Here is a 21701-nt window from a genome sequence, read left to right as displayed (position 1 = left end):
TTATTTATTGTGTGCTTTTTGACATATTAAGATACTATATATTACTATACGTGTCAATTCATGTCGTCCCACTTCGCCCCCTAGCGGCCACCTTCATCTTAACCCAAGGGTATCCTCAGCTGCATCCATTAAACGATTCATTATAACAATTCCACCATGAAGAAAACTTTCACGGCCGAGCAAATTTCCAACTGGTTCGTCTCCGGGCCAACTTTTGCTACCATTAAACTCACAGAAGAGGTGGTCGACAAGACATTATCCGATCCATTGTCAGAAAGGACCAGGTAGGTTCGATTTTTAAACAATAACAAGTTCAAATTCGCTGAAGTTCACTCGTTTGGCTTTTCCATGCACGTGCGCTGTTTTCGTTCTAATTTTAAATCTTTTCTGGGGCAGACAAAACCATGACAAATGGGAAAGACACTTAACATTTATTATTGTTTTTGGATGCTGTCCTTGGCAAGCAATTATCTAAAGCTTTAACTCATGGATAGCTTAAGTACTTGAGGCCTACCTATCTAGTATGCATGTTAGTAATTTTTTTCAAAATGGCCACTTTCCATTTACTATTTGTTGATTGTATCGTTGTCCATTTTTTTAAACACAAAACGAAACAACAAATATAAGTTGAAATTATAAACTTTAATCAATGTTTTTGAATGCTGTCGATTGACTATTTACTACCACGATATCACGAGTGGCCAGACAGATCAACGTTTTTGCGAAAATACACACTCCAAAAGTTCTATTATTGAAAAGAAGCCTCGCTTTGACTTCACAGAGGACATGTGGGTATCCATTATTAAACAAAAGTTATATCCACAGCCCTGATGTGCTGACAACCGTACACGATCAGAAGCAAAAACAGTTCATTATCCTTTTAAAATTCATATTTTTACAAGATTATTTAGCTAATAGAATATTAATAATAAATTTAACACATTGTGTTCATACAATGTTGGATCTTTGTGTATTTTATTCCTTTTCTTTCTATATATTTAATAATGTGAACCGTGTACAGTGTTACCTCGAGATACGAGCTTAATGCATTCCGGGACTGAGCTCGTATGTCAATTTACTTGTAAGTCAAATGAACGTTTCCCATAGAAATGAACTAAAAAACTAAATAATTTGTTCCAACCCTCTGAAAAAACACCCAAAACAGGATAATGGATTGGAAAAACATTTTATTTGTTCTAATTCGCCATCTATTAACAAAGTAACAAATAACTAGTGGTTTAGTGAAGTAGTACTCCTCTCGTATTAGCGAACAAGCTCCGCCGTTTGCACTGACTAACGGGGAACAAAAAAAAAACACTGAAAATAATGCAACGCTCCGTCCAGTGCTCACGAGGGAGTTGCAGAGAGAGAGACAGTCCCCATGATGTTCTTATGAGCAGCCCCTCGTGTCCGCTGTATATATCAAAATTTGTCTCGTATATCAAGATAAATATTTGCTCGAAATGTTGCTCGTATCTCAAATTACTCGTATGTTGGGGCACTCGTTTGTCGAGGTATTACTGTAGTACATTTTTGAGCTTAGAAATGACGTCAGGACATTAAAGAATGGGTCATGACATCAGGACATGAAAGCGTGGTCATGACATAAGAACATGAAAGCGTGGTCATGTGACCAACAAAGGGCTGTTGGGCAGGACGTGCTTTGTTCAGACTCGTTACAGTTGAAAGAGGACGCGTGCAACAATTTGGTTAAGGCTTAGCAGCTCATGTCAGAAAGCGCACACGTTAAGAACATTTTAGGTGTTGTCTATTTGTTTATAAGAGATTCCTTTGTTGGAATTCTTTTGTTATAAATAACAATTTTCTGCTGTAATATTTGTCGTTTCAATTTTTCACGGTGTTGTCGTTGTTTGATGCTTGGAGGAAATAAAAACATTATTCCCGTCATACATCAGTTGATGCAAGAGCGTTAAGGGCAGCTAAATACAACTACTATGCTACTGCTCCATTAACATTGTCACTGTCACAAAAGGAGCAGGATATTTGTTTAAAACTTTGGGAAGAACACAGGGATCGACATGCACAGTGTTTACATATTTTAGATTAAATTCATGCTTGTAGAAAAAAATTCTAAAGTGTGTTTACTGTACTACTTTTATTTGATATTAGGAGACTACATATTCCATTTAGGGCGACACGAGTGCACAGGGATGAGCATTTTGTCCACAAAGGGCCACATTAAGTGCAAGTTTTTACCCCAACCGAACAAAATGACATGCTCTACAATTGGCTGGAAACCAATTCAGGGTGTACCCTGCCTACTGCCCATTGTTAGCTGGGACAGGCTCTAGCACCCCCGTGACCGTTGTGAGGACAAGTTCAACAAGATGAATGAATATTCCAATTACAGTACATGGTGTAACCTTAGACCAAGGGTGGGCAAACTAGAGCCATACCTCTACTTACGAAATTAATTGGTTCCAAGACTTTTTTTGTAACTTGAAAATTTCGTAAGTAGAGGTGTACTTTATATGTAAATTCTCTAATTGGTTCCATGGTCCTCACACAACTACCAACTAAATCCTTTAAAATTGGTCAGAGGTTCCCTATTTTGAGTGAAAGATGTGAGAAAACACAAAAATTAGAGAAAATTATTAGGAAATGATTTATTAATGTCTTAAAATAAATAAAGCATATGAAAATGTGCCCCTGCGCCGCTGAAATATCTCTCCCTGTGGCGTTTATAGCTGTAATATCCGTGTTTGTCCGCCAGATGGCGGCAAGAGTCGGTTCTACCACAGCCGAAAGCCGTCCACTTTGTAGTACATTTTAGACTTTAACGTTTACATGTGCCCTTTGTCTGTGTGTGTGAAAATATGTGCCGTGTTGCATTTGTAGTTTTTAATCGCTTAATAAGGGGAATTCAAAATAAAATAACGGATAAGGAATTGCATTCACTTTTTGGGGGATTTTGTAACTTGGATCTTTTTCATATCTCGAGTCACTCATTTGCATATAAAAAAAATTGTAAACTGAAACCTTCGTACCTAGAGGCATTCGTAAGTAGTATGACTATTCCACAAGGGCCGCAGTGGGTGCAAGTTTTCGTTAAACCAATAAGAGGAAACCTTTCCACGAATCTGGTACGTTAGAAGTACAATCAGTGGATTGCAGACAGGTACTTCTTGTTTTCTGCAGAAATCCCATTGGTTAAACCAGACATGGGCAAACTACGGCCCGCGGGCCATATACGGCCCGTTAGACCTTTTAATCTGGCCCGCCGACGTTGTCCAAATTATTATTATTATTTAAAAAAAAAAAAAATATTATTATTATTTTTTTTTTAATGCGGTCAAAATACAGGAAATCATTGGATGACCTGCATGAGCAATTCTGCCGTCGGTTTTGTGATTTTGGAAAAATTGACAGCTGGTGTCATGCCCTTTCTCACAAGACCCGGAAACGGTTCCACAGGAGTTGCAGTTGGAACTGATTGATCTCCAATGTGACAAGTTCAACTCCCTGAAAGTCTGAGTTTTAGGCTTCATTAAGTGCAGCCAAATTTCCAAACATCCAGAAGATGGCACAGAGGATTCTGGTGTTATTTGGCTCTACATATGTGTGAACAGACCTTTAGTCTAATGAAAACCAAGAAAGCACCCCCATAAATCCCAGATGAGTGATGAGTATCTTCATACATTAGTCCTTTTTTCTGTTTATGTTTCATATGCACTGTTAACGGATGCAGTTTTTTTATATGTATCGTATCTTGTGCTGACCCGGCCCGCCTGTCAAATTTTCAGTCAATGTGGCCCTCGGGCCAAAAAGTTTGCCCAACCCTGGGTTAAACTGTCTGTGTTGGATCGGTTGGAACAAAAACCTGCACCCACAGCGGCTCTCGAGGACCCGTTTGCCCACCCCTGCCTTAGACCATGTAGCTATTCAATCTATAAAATATGTTTTCCATCTACAAGTCAAAGAAATGACTCAAGAAACCATAGAATCATTCACTCTGGAGAGTTTCCTCTCTGTATTCCATGACTCCATTGTGTGGGAACTGGATAGTAATATGGAAGTTCCCATTCCCGTCTTCCTGTGAGCCAAGTGGTGTACCACATGACCTTATCTACATATCCAGACACAGTCGGGATCTCCTCCCTTGACTTTTCATCACTACTGCTCACTTCAACCTTTGGCTCCAATTTGTTGTTTGCCCAAAACGCCGTCGGTGGGCACATTGTTGCCTTTTCTGACAGGTTGTGGTCTTCGCCACATTTCCTTTGATCGACATCTGTCAACACCCTCTTGAAGACAGAGATAAGACCCAAAGGCATCACTTTGCTGGCCGCAAGCACCTCGTGAAACCTGTGGGGTCACATAACATGCAGATAATTGTTCAAAAATGGTTGAGTAGCATTATTATTAGGTTATTTTGCACTGCTAAATTATTATTAACGGCTCAGTGTACCGTGCCAACATGGCGACATGGGTCACCTGACAATCTACTTTATCCTTCTCAAGGCAGGCGTTGTACATTTACAACAACTAAACGCTAATTACCGAATGAATCCACATTAATATGTTAGGATCATAAGAACATCATGGCCACTGTCTTTCTGGTCGCAACTCCCTCGTGAGCACTGGGCGCAGCGTTGCATTTTTTCAGTGTTTTTTTTACCGTTAGTCAGTGCGAATGGCGTATATACTACTTCTCGTTGGCAAGTGGTTGTGCGTTATTCTATTGCGAGGACATTTGTGTGGATCATTTTTGGAATATTTTGAAGGGAATCCAAAAGCAAACAACTCTCGATAGGTTGCATCTGAAAGTCAGGGTGGAGGCAGGGCAAATAGAGCCAACCTGGGAGAAGAAAGGTATCCAAATTTAAAACAAAATTAGAATTACATTTAGTGTAACATCAGATTAAATTTATTTTTGAGTGTGTCTGCATCGTAATCCAAGTTCATTTAAATTTGTTTGTTATGTTACAAGCGTGTTGCCTTGCAAAAAGTCTACCCCCCTGTCACTCTCTCTCCTTTTCACGAAATCCGTCAAATTTTAGTATACTATTAAACACATTTTAGTACTATTAAACCACTAGTTATTTGTTACTTTGTTGATAGATGGCGAATTAGAACAAATAAAAATGTTTTTCCAATCCAATATCCTGTTTTGGGTATTTTTTCAGAGGGTTGGAACGAATACATTTGTTTTTAGTTTATTTCTATGGGAAACGTTCGTTTGAGTTACGAGAAAATCGACATACGAGCTCAGTCCCGGAATCGTATCTCGAGGTACCACTGTACAGTTTTTTTTTCTTTTGCCAACTTTTATTTTGAGCCACAGGGGGTAATACAAATAAACATGGAAAAAGGCAGACATTTTGATGTGTTTTCAGGTTAGAAAAATTTGGAAGTCAACTATTGAAATAATGGTCGTGATTGGAAATGCAGCGAATCTGTTTGTATGATGCTTTAGAAGCAATTCTTTCTCTTCACCTCATGTTCACATGACCCGATAGTGTGACATTAACACGCAGTGGCTTGGTTGGCAGCCGGCTTGCCTTTCCTACCCCCTTTGGCTCATGTAAGGTTCGCCTGCTGTCGGGCTGCGTTTTGATGGCAAAGCAGCTTTCGCCTGCTGACAACACGGAAATGTGAGGATGGCACGGTTTCTGCAAAACACCTGGAGATTACTGCCGCAGCACAAACAGGCGAGATGCCGGCACACAACGTTTCCAGTTGGTCCAGCTCTGATGTGGGGATGATGGTTTGAAACCGCGGGTGATCCACAAGGCCACGGGTAAGAGGGTGCTCCAGTTCAAGAGACCTGACCCTCCGCTCCTGCACATGCCACAAAAGCTCTTGAATAAGCTCGTGCCTCGGTCTGTCCTTGGGGCATCGCCAAGATGAGGCTTCGGTTTGTGCAGATGTGTCGTGTGACCATTTGAGCCAACGGAAGCGGGGCATGGCAAGGAAAGCACTGTAAAATACAAAAATATGAGATTTAGATATCTTTGAATGTCAACCACTGTAAAGCTAGCTTCAACCTTATGATGTATTGTTAAACTTGGGTAAAAGTCATTTTTTATTCAATTTTCATTTCCAATTTGTGGTTTATACATTGTACTGTCCATGATGGAAATAAAGCACATGTAAGTTATTGACTGAGTGCAAATGTGCAGAGTTTGAACACACAAGTATTTCATTTTGTGTTTGCATATACAGTCTTCCCTCAATTATCGCGAATTCACTTAGCAATTTTTTTCTTCTATTAATTGTAAATAAATAAAGTTTAAAAGTTCATAAAAATGGAAAAAATCCATGCTGAACCTAGCAAGCCGAAGCCACTCCCCTGTCTTCCGCTTGCTACTAGGACTCAGCACTGAAGGATAAGGTAGTTATAATAGGGGTGACCCGATTTTTCGATTATCGCGGATATATCTGGTCTACATTAACTGCGATATTCGAGGGATTACTGTAACACTCTTTTCTAAGTACATCATGGCACCACTGAATGATTACATAGATGTTATTAAAAGCATAATCACTTGTTCCCCTAACCCTTGTTTATTTCTTCTTAAAATTAAAATATATGTATTAAATTGAAATAAATTAAAGGTTTATCTTATTACTAGAATAATGGAACTAATATTCAAAAGAATGATCAAATAATGGACATGACCTCATCCTCACGAACTAGTGAAGGAAATATTTCCGCGATTGGCATTGTTAATAAAACATTGCTGCAGTAAAGTTAAAATTAGCTTTAAACATAATTGAAACTTGGAACGTACTGTACATCCAAGGAGGAAAGGTGAGTACTTACAAAAAGCAGGATTTTGGCGAGCAAATTGTGATGGAATAAAAGCCCTCAGATGAGTCCACTTCCTCGTTTTCTTGTCCAATACAATCCAAGGTAGCATTTGCTCTTTGTGTTTCAGTTATTTTCTTGTTGCCATCATCACCGCCATTGCTAGTGTCCTGGACTCATCCAAGAGAGTTAGTCACACTGTGACGTGCAAGTGCTGTCACCTTTCTTGTTCGGATTCTCTTTCCACGCTTGGTCAGATGCTTTGTGTTTGCACTAGAGAAGAAAGAAAGCAGGCGAGCACGTGTTGTGGTACCATCAAGGATAGTACCTCCCCTTGCTTGGGGCGAGTGAGAATTTACAAATGGCACTAATATGGTCTCCATCTAATGGCTAGTATGTGTTCAAGGTTGAATAAATGTGGATCTTTTTTGCTTTTCAACATTTAGATAAATTGTTATAAGGTACTGAAAATAAACTTGTTTTGCTTTAGTTAGTCTTTTCAATATTTTTTTGGTGTAATTATTCTCGATATATCGCGATATTATTGCGCAATTTTTGGATCGATTCAATCGGGCAAATATATTGTCTCAACTGATTGTCGATATGCACTATTATGGACAAAACAATTTCTTCAACTAATTTTCCAATCATTAATATGGAGACAATATACCCTTATGCAAGGACACCACCAATTCAATTCTAATAAATGTTTCTTCTTAAATCAAATAGAAATTATAACAAAATAAGGTAAATATTGACAAGCAAATAAATGTAAATCATTGGCCAAAACTATAAACTAACCTGTTGCTTTGCTATGAAATACTCAATGACTGGTTTTAATCTTTTTTCCCCACAACATTACCCATGATAGATAAAAAGGACAATGTCATTGTTTTTATTTTTTAAACCAGCCCCTTAAATGCTCCTGATGAAGAGAACCAGAAGAGTGTGAAGATAAAAGATCACCGACCAAGTGAGTATGAAAACCTTGCAGTTGTCAAATCTCACAATAAAAAAACAATATATACATATATATATATAGTATATATTAGAGGATTTAACGATATATGAGCCTTATAAGATCGTCAACATGTTAAAGCCCTTAACGATCTGCTGTCCTCATCGCCCACCACTGGTGTATATAATGTGTATATAGATGCAAAAAAACAATATAATGGTTTCATTTCATTTCTGAAGCCTTGGGAAGCCCACCTCCACCACTTGAGAGCTCCAAAACCCCCAACTTGCCCATTACCAAAAACAGACAGGAGGTAATTTGTAAACACAAAACTTGATTGAGTTTTTTCAATCCAAATAAAAATGTCACATTTATTATCGTGCATCTTTTCAGTATATTGAATCAACATCCCTTTGTTGAATGACAATGACTTTTTAAATGAACCATAATGAATCTTTGTGTGTATGCTCCATTTCAGCTGATTTCTTTCATAGAAAACAACTCTGTTGTTATTGTTCGTGGAGGCACAGGCAGTGGCAAGACTACCCAGCTGCCACAGTACATTCTGGACCACTACAATGATAAACATGCCCCTTGTAACATTGTGGTCACGCAACCACGCAAACTTGGTGCCACCAGCATTGCTCGATGGGTAGCCACTCAAAGAAACTGTACCTGCGGAACTCTGGTTGGATATCAGGTGGGCGCAAGATTTTTATTCATACATACTGTGTACTGTACAAAAGCTTCAACCACAATGTCACATTATCCTCTCCACTAATTATTTTTTTTAGTTTTAGGTAAGTCGTAGGTATTTGTATAGTACATTTCAACACATGGTAATTCATAGTGCTTTTAAGTACAGGATGGGTGATAGCACAAAACATAGCTATCTCAAGACGTTAATGTTGAATCTGTGGACATTTTCGAGAGATGACATTTGGCTTGGGGGACTTTTCCTCCAATTCCTTCCTTTTTTGTAAGTTGAAAGGAAAGCTCTCTTCTAAAAAGAATTTGCCTGCAGCAATGTGTTTGCTCAAGTCAATGGGAATTTTCTTTAAAATTCATGTCAGTGGACAAATGTTTCCTCTCTCTGCATGCCATTTGGGGGGCCGATTCGGTTCATTCGGAATTGTGGCAAAAGTTAAAGTATAGTATATACTACAATGATACCACGATTTGGACTAAGTCATTCCTGAAGTATTTTAGTAACATCATTTTTTTTGCAAGTAGAGACGCATTTTACATTTACAGTCATTCGTTCCAACTGTTCTGAAGTCCCAATAGTGCCCCCAAAACCCTTTAAAATTATTCATATAGACCAATTTTGGATGAAATATGTGCAAAACACAATAAAAAGAGAAAAAAAGATACGAAAATTATTTATTATGCCATTAAAATGAATAACACAATGCAAATATATTCATTTTCCTGCGTGCGTAGTTGAGGGAGGAGGAGGCAAACGTTTGGCAGCTAAGTAAACATACGTACACATACAAGAAAACACAACTTAAAATTCTGTTATGTTTTGTAAAATATTGATCCGACGATTGCCTTGACAACTCTTCATCACGTAAAATGCACAGGGCATATGTCGTCAAGCTGGGCAAAAGCAAGCCTCGTGAACACTTACCTAAGAGCCTGCTTGTTTGGTTCACTTGCACTGGGAATGACTAAACAAAGGATAAAGCTGCATTAAGCAAGACTATTCTATATTGGCCGTTTGGAGTGCGGCGTTTTGGGGTAAGGCTTCATGGAGACCCAGCCTTTCCGAGGCATTGCCAGGCCAGCAGAGCTAGCCAGAAAAAAAACTGTCCCTAAGCACAGACAAATAGACTTAGGGACAGTTTTTTCCCACAGCCATCAGGACTCTGAACTTGTATTAGCATGACACACAATCCCTTCTGTGCAATAACAATTTGCAATATCTTAAATCGTGTGATATTTTAGAATTTACCTTGCCAGGACGTGACTTTTTATATATTTGTATTACTTATTTATATTTTTACTGGGAAAACGCACTTTGTGGAGTAGCACCACCAATTTCGTTATATGTATGATGACAATAAAGGCTTTTGATTTGATTTTGATTTTTTTCAAAATAAAATACAGGATGCCACGAGGATGTTGGAATTTCTTTTGTATGTAGAGACAAAATGTTCCCATTGAGTCCCTTCTTAACCTGAATGTTTTGTATGTAGAGACATTTGTAAATAGAGGCACCATACATACATATTCATAGCTTATTATATGCACACCGTAACCTAAAAACGTCCTTTATAGCCTTAGTAATAAACAGTAAGTGACTTTCTATCTTCATTCTAGGTTGGACTAGAGAAGAAGGCTACTGAGGACACCCGACTGATTTATGTAACAACAGGGGTACTACTGGAAAAACTTGTTTTTGCCAAGACCCTCACAGAATTTTCTCATATATTCATTGATGAGGTCTGTAAACATCAATGTGTCAAAATTCTAGTTAAAAAGAGGAAATAAAAATATAATCTTGCGTCTTGTCCCAAGGTTCACGAGCGGAACGAAGAAATGGATTTTCTCTTGCTGGTTGTGAGGAAACTTCTAAACACCAACTCTCGATATGTTAAGGTGACTAGAATCGGAGATGTTGAATTGTTTGAGTCATCTTTAACAGTAAATGTGCTGTTCCAGGTAATCCTCATGTCAGCCACCATCAACTGCAGACAGTTTTCCGAGTACTTTAGCACCCTTGTTCAAGGAAAAATGAGCCCAGCTTATATCTTTGAGGTGGAGGGGACCCTTTATGGCATTGAGGACTTTTACCTGGATGACCTCAAGGACTTGAGTCCATATTATGTACAGTCTCAAATTAATTATTGCTGATGCTTTCTTTTGAGCCGTGTGTTTGTTTCCTAATGTGTTTTTATGTTTGCTTTAACAGCTGGATTCAGCAAGTTTGGATAATGCCTGTATCCGAGCTCCGACATATGCGCTTGCAATCTCCCTCATTGAGAGCTTTGACAGGATGGAGATCAAAAATATCAGGTGGACACTCAGTTCATGAATTGCGTGCATTTCGGCAGCCTCCAATGGAGACTCAGTGGTGGAGTTTCTGTTTTCACAGTGATGCAGAGAAAGACGGCGGTGTGAGCTTCTCAGAAAGAGGCAGTGTACTCGTCTTTCTACCAGGCATTTGCGAAATAATATGCATGCAGCAAGCCCTGGCCAAGCTGGTCAACAGGAGGTTATGATTAAATTAGTCATTGAAACTCATTATTTTTATTTTTTATTTTTTTACTTGACCTCATAAAGACTTGACATTCATATATGTCGACCTCACATTTTGGGGCATGTTGGCTACAATATTAAGATATAATATACAGTAAGAGAGATGTCTACATATGTGAATGTCAGGTTTAGTGAGGTTTCAATTTTAATGACATTTGGATTCGTTTTTGTATTTTCCATATATTTCTTATACCAAAGTACTGTATTTGCCGCACTATAAGGCGCAACTCAAATACTTGGAAAAAAACTGGTGGTGCGCTTTAGAATCTGATGTGCCTTTATGTATGGATCAATATTGGTAAATCATTGTATGAAATGCTCTTTAGAACAGTTCCATCTAGTTGATCTAGAACACAATTAATAACCAACACTACTATTATTACTACTACAGCTCCATCGAGTGAATATATAACACAGTCCCCTACTACTAATACTACCTACACCACCTACTACTACTGCATTTTATAATCCGCATTGCTCTTATATATGAAACAAATTTAAGATAGGCCATTCATTGAAGGTGTGCCTTATAGTTCGGTAAATACGGCACATTTATAAACTAATATCTTTATACAAGCAACATTCAAATGAATAAAAACGGAATTTAATGTTATGCCCCCAATGATACACATATTAGATTTTATTTTTCATAGTATTTATTTAAATTGCTGATGGTGAACGCTCATCTTCCAGTGCTATTATTTGGCATTAAACAGCCAATGATTTAAATGAGTGCCTTTTTAAAGGGTTGTTTGTCCTTTGCTCGTGCATTTTTTAGGTTGCATGTTTATGCCCTCCACTCTACTATTACATTGGAAGAGCAATATGGTGTATTCTTGCCACCAGTTCCTGGATACAGAAAGGTAAAAATGTTTGATTCTTCTCATTTCTTCCTTTCTGGATTAATTATAGTATTCTGACGTTGACAGGTCATCCTTTCCACCAATATTGCAGAAAGCTCTGTGACTGTGCCCGATGTCAAATATGGTGAGATCTCTTAACTTTTAGTCAGTGTGGTCCTTCAAGATTTGGCTATAATGTCACGTTTCACTACATTGGTTCCTTTTTTTGTGCAGTTATCGACTTCTGCTTGACCCGCCAATTGATTTGCGACAAAGAAACCAACTATCAATTCCTCAGTCTTTCCTGGGCAGCAAAGACCAACTGCAACCAACGTAGAGGTACGGCACAAGCTGAAGTACAATCAAATGAGTATATTCAGATGTCCTCCTCTTATCTGCTAGGACGAGCGGGTCGAGTTTCGAAAGGGTACTGTTACCGTCTTGTCAGCAAAGACTTCTGGGAAAAACAAATTCCGGACTACATGATACCGGAGATGCTGGTATGTGCTTTGAATCAGTTATGGTACCCCGGTGGTCTTCATCTGATGGTTCTTGTGTGTCCTCTCAGCTTGCCCCCCTGTCCACCATCATGCTGAAGGTGAAGCTGCTCGACATGGGAGACGCTCGGTCCCTTCTTTCGACAGCTCCCTCACCGCCAGACCTTAAAAAGATTGCGAGGACTGTCCTCGAACTGAAAGAGGTGGGTATCGTTGCATAATATTATTACGTCAGTGGCGGTCCGTGCATTTTCTCGTAGCGCCTTCAACGGGTAAAATCCACTTTCTAGCAGCATTTAATGATTAAATACAAATACTGGAGCTTTTCAGACATTACAACCGGGCCGGGGGGGTGATTTTCCCGGGAAAAGACAGCGGTGAGCGTCAATGGCAAAACGGCAAAAATTGCACTAAAATGGGGTAAAATCCACATCCTAGCAGCATTTAGTGATTAAATACAAACACTGGAGCTTAAAAACAAAGACCGGAGCTTTTCAGATATCAGAACTTGGCCCACAATTGAAATATTATTTAGGAATATAGCCATATTTTACTCACCAAAAATCTTTTTTAACTGTACGCAATATCCATCCTCCTTTCTTTCTTCCTTATATCGCCATCGAAGCTAATGCTCAAAGTCGAGCCTGTCCTGTCGTATTCCTGGCATAGTCCGTCTTGAAAATGGCTTTAAATCAACACAACAATATATTTGCGTGTGCAGTTCGCTCCAAATACAGTTTTGTAGCTATGGCTAATCACTAGCCAATCATAGTTGGTGAAAGCGATAACGTATCCCTACGCCTGCGACAATGCATTGTGGTGTTGCCAACTCGAAATCTGATAGGTTAAAGCAACAGTCTTATCGACGCTTGTTTAATGCAGCAGAGCCCGCAGAACTGATTGTGAAGGCCTTGAGGCAGATTCCTGACCCTGGCAACAAATAATGGCTGAAATGTGATTGGTTAAATGCTTCAATATGAAAACACATCTGGAAGCAGTGCAACCAGGGGGAAAATCAATGAAAGGAAGCTAACAGACAATTTGGAATTATTTAATAAGTATTGATTGCCAAAATATAATATATGATTCAGATATTTCTTAGGTCAGCAGAGAAGGCCTTGAAGGCCCAGACGGCCTGCCACTGTTGCGTACAGGATTTAAGACAGGTTGACAGGATGGATGATTGCTTTGGACAACCACATCACACTTCTGTGCTCAAGGGGTTCAATTCAACACTCTGGCCTTGCTTGTGAAACAAAATGGTACAGATACAGTAACACTGGACAAGATCATTTTTATTTTTACTGACAGCGGTTCATGGCTCATTCTTGTCCAAGGAATCCAAGACTGATCTCAGATTTGATCAATTACAACAAGTCTCCCAGAAAAGACTCACCCAAAGAGGTTTAATGCCCGACTGGCAAATGGTGAGCCTATAGGGAACAATAAGTCTGCAATTATTTATTCATCCCTTGAGACAATATATGCATAAATTGGGGCTTTGAGGATCAATGTATATTCATCCCTAATATATACGTACCTACCAATTTTCACTCAAATCTGTCTACAAACAACAGAGTAGCCATTTTAGTTTGTATCCTCACTGACATAAAGACAAACAAAGCGAGTGGAATTTGGAGAGAACAAAATTATTGATTAGAGAGGAAAAACGGATCAGTTTTGGAGTCTGCACCCCAAAATTAGTCGGAAACGGTCAGACCTGAAACAACCAAATGAAAAAAAATACTAAGAGAATGTTGCCCATTGTAAAATATTGATGGTTATATTTAAATTAAGGTTAAGAGTTAATTTGCTATTTTGTATTTTTTAAAAAGCAATTGTAATTATAAAATAAATATTTTTGTGTTCATTTATTTAAAAAACGTGCATAGTAATTTCCAAAAAAGTATCGTTTTGGAAAAATTATAACTCCTGTCATCCTGGTTTAATTTATGACAATTTTCACTAGATGCCATTATGTCCTTATATTCACTGTAAATCATAATTATTGACAAAAAAACCCATAAAAGGATGTTTAATAATTTGCAAGGTCACCTCCCAGGAGAGCAATTTTCTCATTTTCTCTGTAGATTGGAGCTCTGTCTGCTAAACAGGATGGTCAATCAAATGAAGATGGTGAGCTGACCTTCCTGGGCCGAGTGCTGGCCCAGTTACCCGTGGACCTTTACCTTGGCAAGATGATCGTCCTGGGTCACGTCTTCGGTTGTTTGGATGAGTGTCTCATCTTAGGTCAGTCGTAGCCTGTTAAAATGACAGTAACGCGGGATCAAGTGTTTTCTTAAGGTGTTGTTTTTGTTTTTATTTTTTGATGCAAACTACTGTAGACTAACATCCACTTTTGTATTCAGCTGCTTGCAACTCAATGACGAGTTTCTTTGCCATGCCTTTAATGCAACAGCTTGCTGGTCACAGGTAGATAACATGAAATCATTTTCTTTTTGTTTGTTGCCCTTCTATAATATAATATAATTCCAGGAGTAAAATGGCCTTTGCCCAAGGAAGCCAAAGTGATTCTATAGCATTTATCAACACATTCAAGGTAATTTTAAGATGCCAAATAATTAAAAAAACATTTCATTTTCTCACAGACATTTTTTTTCTTCTTTCCCTATTCTTAGGCCTGGCTCAGAGCCAAAAAGCTAGGACAGCTGAGAAACAAAAAGGTCTACAAAACACAGAAAATGAGCTGACATGTTAATCGCTAATTTCCTGAACACACCTGTTATCTGTGTTTTGATCATTCAACGTCAGGAAGATAATTTGCCTAGTTAACAAACGATGATCATTGGAAATAATCGTGTATGTAGATCATCGAATCTTTCATCTGCATGGTTTTCCTTTATCCCCTCAGGATGAACGGGCCTGGGGAAAGGAAAACTTCATTCAAATCAAGAGGATCCAAGAGGTAGATGTGTTTTTTTTGTCTTTAAAGTGTCCCTTTCCTTTTTCTATCTTGGATAGGTTAGCATCAGAATTTTTTTTAATTTAAAACTATGTCACCTATATTAATAATAGTCGTTGTCATCAAAGTTCTATCAGCAGGAATCACATAAATCTCCAAAATTATTCCAAAATCTAATTTTTCACACTCTCCTAATGTCACCAAAAGTAGATGTATGCGGACCCTGAACAACTTCCGGTTCGAGTGATGCAAAAATAAGTCAAAAATGTCATCTTTTTAATCGCATAATTTTATGACTTTTCTCCAAATATTACTTAAATCTCCTAAAATTATGCAAAAAAGAAGATTGTGCCCACAGACTGTCGCCAAAAGTTGATGCCCTAGAAATCAAACAACTTCCGGTTCATGTTAATGAAAAATAAGCAACAAATTCACAATTTGAATCTTGCAATAGTATAATTTTTAATTTAACGTTCATCATATTTTGGTTTTAACCTTGTAATAGTTCAATTTTAATCTCGTTATAGCCATATTATTTTTCTCACTGAATATTACATTGTACACGGCACACCTGACTGTTGTTCATGGCACAGTGGTTGGGAAACACGGGTTCAGGGTGTCTTTGACGGCTTTTAACCAACTTTTCTTGTTTGTTATTTTCCTTCAAATTTACTTTTTTGTTGAGAATCACAATGCTCCTCCCACAACTTATAAGTTTTTCCCGTATTTTAGTTTTTTTTATTGTTCCAAATTGTGTACGCCGTATAACCACTTTTGTACGGGATTTTTTTAAAGTACAGTAATACCTCGACATACGAGTGCCCCGTCATACGAGCCATTTGAGATACGAGTAAAATTTTGAGCAAATATTTATCTTGAGATACGAGACAAATTTTGATATACGAGCATACAGCGGACGAAAGAGGCTGCTCATAAGAACATCATGGGCACTGTCTCTCTCCCCGCAACTCCCTCATGAGCACTGGGCGGAGCGTTGCATTTTTTTCAGTGTTCAGATATTTTTGTATAAACACACATTTCCAAAATATATGAAAATGGTTGGCTCTATCATCGCTGCTTCTCCAGCATGCATTTCATGTCCCTCCATACTTTTTCTAGATTGGCGTGACAAAAACGTGCTCATCCACTAAATCACGCCAGCTATTTGACCTATGATTCTTATGTGATACTAATCCTTCCTTTTTGTTTTCCATTTCTCCTTTTCTCATTCTGGTCAAACAACAGACATTTCTAATTATTTCGCTTCAATACTTCATTGCCCCATCTATTGTAGTATTCTTTCTACTGATAATATAGTGGTGCATGCCTGGTCGAGGTAAAAAAAGTGTGTTGGGCCAAGAAAAAAAATTGTGTCAAGCGCTCGAGGGCCACGCTGTGGCTACCACAGATGAGACAAGGTGAAAGTCACAACAAAGTCAGGCCTTCTCCACTGACCACTAACCTCCTTGCCAGGTTGCAGCGTTGTATGAAGATCTGAAAAAACGTGTGGAACAGTTCAACATGTTTGTTCCAGAGAACACCACCAAACACAAAGACTACACCAGCACGCACACACAGAAGTTTATTCTTCAGGTTTGTGCTGATTTGATATTTAGTGTGACATGTGTTAGTTGGCGTACCTCTCTAATAGGTGGTCATTGCTGGGGCCTACTACCCCAACTACTTTGTCCAAGGGGAGATAGATGAGCATCTGGCTTCCAGAGAATTGAATGGCTTTAATCCCAGAACAAGTGTGATGGTATGTAACCCAATATTATTACTCGAGTTGTCAAGTATTTACATTTTTAAATCTCGATCAATTGCAATATGTTTTTATATGAAACCCTTTTTGCCCATTTAAATGTGCATACAATTATATATTTATTACATAGTATTTATATTTATTTGGATGATTTTCTTCTCATAATATTAATTTGATATAATATTGATATAGTATTTATTACATATTATTTATATTTATTTGGATGAATTTCTTCTCATAATATTAATTTGATATAATATTGAGATAGTATTTATTACATAGTATTTATATTTATTTGGCTGATTTTCTAATAATATTAATTTTATATAATATTGATATAGTATTTATATTTATTTGGGGGAATTTCTTCTCATGATATTAATTTTATATAATGTTGATTTATTACATAGTATTTATATTTATTTGGATGATTTTCTTCTAATAATATTAATTTGATATAATATTGATATAGTATTTATTACATATTTATATTTATTTGGAAGAATTTCTTCTCATAATATTAATTTGATATAATATTGAGATAGTATTTATTACATAGTATGTATATTTATTTGACTGATTTTCTAATAATATTAATTTTATATAATATTGATATAGTATTTATATTTATTTGGATGAATTTCTTCTCATGATATTAATTTTATATAATGTTGATTTATTACATAGTATTTTAATTTATTTGGATGATTTTCTTCTAATAATGTTAATTTTATATAATATTGATCTAGTATTTATTACATAATATTTTTATTTATTTGGATGATTTTCTTCTAATAATATGAATTTTAGATAATATTGATATAGGTGTGGCATAACATAGAGTTATAGCCTGAAACTTTTTTTTTTGTCTGGATTTTTGTCAGAATTTTTAAGGCAGGTCTAAAATTCAATCAGTGTTGTCACATCCTGCTTTTTGGCTCACCCCAGTATATGTAAGGCTAAGCGTGCCGTCAGCGGCTCTTCCTAATTAATGAGTCCGTTTTCCATTTTGACAAGGACCAATACCACAATTCCTTTAATGACCACATTCCCTGGATTCCACAATGTACGAAACAACGTTAGGTTAGAACTTTATTTCATCCCGTATTCGGGAAATTTCTTGGTTGCAGTAGGAAGACACACAAGACATTGTAGACCTAGGTAAGAAACTGGAGCCACACACATGAAGTCCACCTGGTAGTGACATTGTTGAAACTACTGAAAAATGAGGGCATCAAAAAAGACTTTCGACATACGCCCCAACCAAAGACATCTCGGCATTTATACTGATTTAGAAATGGGCTAGCTGAGATGAGCGCCTATTCTTTTACTGAAAGTGCGCCGAATTGAATAATTGTACTTTTGAAGTGTCTAATGTTAATGCACCACTTAATAAGCAGCTATCACAGCTCGTTTATGTCAAGCAAGCCAGCCTAAGAAGTTGTTGTACTAATGAAATATTGTTCAGGGCAAGTCTGAATTCTGACAACATTTACTACTATTCTTTCTGATGGATATACACGTGGTTTATCCAGAGTACTTTAGCATACTGTGCATTGACAATTTTCAAAAATATAAAATACTCTACCATTCCGCGACAGACCGAAACACTTGGAAACGTGCAGTTTTCTTGTTCAAAATTGTATTCCGGCTCAGGTGGTTTACACATACACCATTCTAATGCTAATCGAAATAGCATTAACGCTAGTAAGTACCTGTGGTGTGATTGACAGTTGACATGCACACCCCTCCAGAATTATAGCAAGCCATATTACATATACCAACTGTTTTAAAAAAAAACAATTTTACTGGTTCTAAATTGACACGCTTTCTAACAGCAGTCTATTTTCAAACAATTTCTTCATTTTTACTTCAAATGGAAGGTGTCTTAAAAAACTTTTTAAAACAGCTGACCAATGAACTTACCTTGTGCATATTTATTTGTCATGTACAGCTGAGGAACCTCCCCCCTTTCAGTTTTCTTTACTACAAGCAGCTGCAGTCTCTCTTCCGACAATGTGGACAGGTCAAAACCATTTGCTTTGAGCATTCCAGGTAGTGAAATATGAGCAGGTTTTTTTCCCCCCTCCCCATCGATTCAATTTGAATTTGTATCCTTTTGCGCACAGGGCATATGTGGAATTCTACAGGACGTCGCACGAGAGCTCAACCCTTCCCGAGGTGTCGCTGGCCCTCCTTCTGGCCCAGCAGAATCCTGACCTGGAGCTTTCGGTCTACCCCATCGAACAAATTGAAATGGGTGCCGGAAAGAGACCGATAACTCACTTGAAATACGCACGGTATACTCGCCAGGAAAAACGTATATGCCTCAAATGTTTTTCTGACATGTCTATGATGCTGCTGTGCAGGGTGAATGTTGACTTACAGAGTGATTCTGTCTTCCCTGTGGGAGTATTGAGCAGCACGCTTGACCCAGACAAACTTCCCCCCAACAACTTGTTTATGGTCAACGTTACCTTGGTCTGCGTTCAACATTCATTGACATTTTAGCAAAGGAGATCCATACATAAAGTGTTTTAATGTTTTTCCCGCAGGTGGTGGACGTGGGTCATTTTTGGGGTTTTCCGGCAGATGAAGTCAGCATGCAGAAACAGCGCCAACTGACAGGAGAGATCAACTCGCGCACCCTCCAACCCCTGACTATGTCCCTCTATCCGAACCTTTTTTGCCTGGCACCTAATTCAAATAAGCAGGGTCTCTACTACCGCGCCAAGATACTGCACATACATGAAAAGACAGTGGAGGTAGGTGTGGGTGATGTTTATTCACTATAATCTCATCTGTTGATAGCTGGTGGTGTAACGATACAGGGATTTGAATCAATATATAGATTACCTAAAGCCAAATATATCGTTTAGTATAAATGATCTTCATGTGAATGATGACTGCCCAAGGTGTTTATTTTTTTAAATGGTGAATTACCAGAGCCCTGAAAATGGAAAACATGATATTTAAGGGGGAAAAAAAGAACAGAAAAAAGACACTGCAGCGATTTTGTGATGTCAGGTATAACCACGCGCAGACATAGAGTGATAAAATCAGAACCAAAAATGGGCAGCAACTTGGAATTCCCACATTTGATTATAGCTAAAATACGTTGATAAAATGGCTGATCCCATGTTTTTCGACCACTTCTTGGAAATAGTGTTTTTGTTTCATACGTTATTATAATATACTGTTTTTTTAAAATATTATTAAACAAAACTTCTCTGGGAGACCCATGGTTAAAGATTTTTGAATCAAAATCAATTCAAACATAAAATATTGATCAACATGGTCATTTTTGACATTGTTAAAAACATCCAAATTGCTTTGTATATTGTTTCTCTGTAACTGTTAAATTTGTACATTTAAATCAATTGAAGCCTCTTGATTAGAATCAAATGGTAACAGATATGTACAGCTACTGTGCTTGATTGGGCCTTCCCTCATATTTCAAAAATAATTCCATAATTCTATACTTTTTTAACAATTAAATGAATACATAAGATGAAATATTTGAATCTAAATATGTACCAATTATCAGCTTGTTACACTTCAATGGTCCTGACAAATTGCTTTCTTGAAGCTTGTAGTAATGAAACTTGCTTCATGCTAATCATCTAAAATTTGCTCAACTGTTTCCATGCCTCACATTAAAGCAAGGGTAGGGAACCTATGGCTCGGAAGCCACTTGTGGCTCTTTTGATGGGTGCATATGGCGTTGAGCTAAAATATGGAAAGCGGTGGTGAGAGAGCCGGGCCCAAACGCACCAATAGGAGCATCACGTAGGCACTGGCATTGATTTTATTCATTAGAGTCTTCTGCATCCATTCTCTCATTGATACTCATTGAACTCATTGATTAGCAGCAGCGTAACAACGTTGTCAAAATAATTTAGAGATTGTTTGTACTTTAAAAAAAAATCACAATTTTTTAAATGTATTTTGACTTGATTATGGCTCTCAAGGAATAACATTTGAAAATAGGAATTGTTTATGGCTCTCTCTTTCAAAAAGGTTCCTGACCCCTGATCATTAAAGTATACCCAGAGAAGGCACATTTTTCATTTTTATTCTGCAGGTGTTCTTCTTGGACTTGGGTAACATAGACGTTGTCCAATGCGATGACCTGAGGGAACTCCCATCTGAGCTCCAGTCTCAAGCCTTTCAGGTTGCCATAGTGTGACTCACCGTTTGAATCCTTTCTCAAGCGCCAGCGTTTTACCCAACAGAAAGACAAATGCCCTTCTTCTATGCCACAGGCTCAGGAATTCCAAGTGGTTGAAATGCGCCCGTCTCCCAAGTCCATCATTACGGGCAGGCAGTGGAGCAGCCGTGCCCATCATCGATTCACCACCCTGGTGAAAGACCAATCTGTCAGGGTGTCGCTGTACTCGATTCTCCACCGAGTCATGCGTGTGCAGCTGTTCGTCAGCACAGAGAAAACGGACAAAAGCTTAGTGGATATCTTTGTTGAAGAAGGCCATGCCGTCCATGTTGAGGAAAGCTTTGACTCCAAAGTAATTCGCAATCCGACAGAAAAATACTGAATTGGAGAACTGAATGATGTTTATATGTGCTCATCATTCTTAATGTGTCACCTTTGATTTGCAGGAAAATCACGAAATGCTGCTTTCGCTCTACCAGGATATCAAAACGGGCTTGTATGTCCCAAATGCC

At 37.9% G+C, this 21701-nt stretch overlaps 2 protein-coding genes across 6 annotated transcripts in view; one reads left to right on the top strand and one right to left on the bottom strand.

Moving 5' to 3' along the window:
• The first annotated feature begins 91 nt into the window (after positions 1–91).
• Positions 92–21701, top strand: part of tdrd9 (tudor domain containing 9) — a 30418-nt gene continuing 8808 nt past the window's right edge. For all 5 annotated transcript variants that reach the window (XM_077621787.1, XM_077621786.1, XM_077621785.1 and 2 more), the window contains exons 1-28: positions 92–284; positions 7684–7745; positions 7970–8043; positions 8209–8430; positions 10056–10178; positions 10254–10334; positions 10398–10562; positions 10648–10751; positions 10831–10950; positions 11773–11857; positions 11924–11981; positions 12071–12175; positions 12239–12336; positions 12405–12536; positions 14424–14583; positions 14703–14766; positions 14830–14893; positions 14973–15017; positions 15206–15259; positions 16730–16849; positions 16908–17015; positions 18973–19073; positions 19148–19318; positions 19388–19499; positions 19574–19783; positions 21103–21192; positions 21284–21541; positions 21636–21701. The exon at positions 21636–21701 is cut by the window's right edge and continues 102 nt beyond it. In XM_077621787.1, coding sequence (XP_077477913.1) covers positions 157–284; positions 7684–7745; positions 7970–8043; positions 8209–8430; positions 10056–10178; positions 10254–10334; positions 10398–10562; positions 10648–10751; positions 10831–10950; positions 11773–11857; positions 11924–11981; positions 12071–12175; positions 12239–12336; positions 12405–12536; positions 14424–14583; positions 14703–14766; positions 14830–14893; positions 14973–15017; positions 15206–15259; positions 16730–16849; positions 16908–17015; positions 18973–19073; positions 19148–19318; positions 19388–19499; positions 19574–19783; positions 21103–21192; positions 21284–21541; positions 21636–21701 — 3180 coding nt within the window. In that variant the 5' untranslated portion in view covers positions 92–156. The remainder of the gene's footprint in view (positions 285–7683; positions 7746–7969; positions 8044–8208; positions 8431–10055; positions 10179–10253; positions 10335–10397; positions 10563–10647; positions 10752–10830; positions 10951–11772; positions 11858–11923; positions 11982–12070; positions 12176–12238; positions 12337–12404; positions 12537–14423; positions 14584–14702; positions 14767–14829; positions 14894–14972; positions 15018–15205; positions 15260–16729; positions 16850–16907; positions 17016–18972; positions 19074–19147; positions 19319–19387; positions 19500–19573; positions 19784–21102; positions 21193–21283; positions 21542–21635) is intronic.
• rd3l (RD3 like) lies at positions 3294–5935 on the bottom strand. Its single transcript, XM_077621794.1, has 2 exons — positions 5645–5935; positions 3294–4326 (listed from the first exon to the last, which is right to left on the bottom strand). The coding sequence occupies exons 1-2, from the start codon at positions 5926–5928 to the stop codon at positions 3969–3971; spliced, it is 642 nt and encodes a 213-aa protein (XP_077477920.1). The 5' UTR covers positions 5929–5935; the 3' UTR covers positions 3294–3968.

Source organism: Stigmatopora argus, chromosome 15 (genome assembly GCF_051989625.1).
Source record: "Stigmatopora argus isolate UIUO_Sarg chromosome 15, RoL_Sarg_1.0, whole genome shotgun sequence".
Classification (NCBI taxonomy): domain Eukaryota; kingdom Metazoa; phylum Chordata; class Actinopteri; order Syngnathiformes; family Syngnathidae; genus Stigmatopora; species Stigmatopora argus.
Note: the sequence above shows the minus strand (reverse complement) of the source record. Positions and strands in the feature narration are given on the sequence as shown.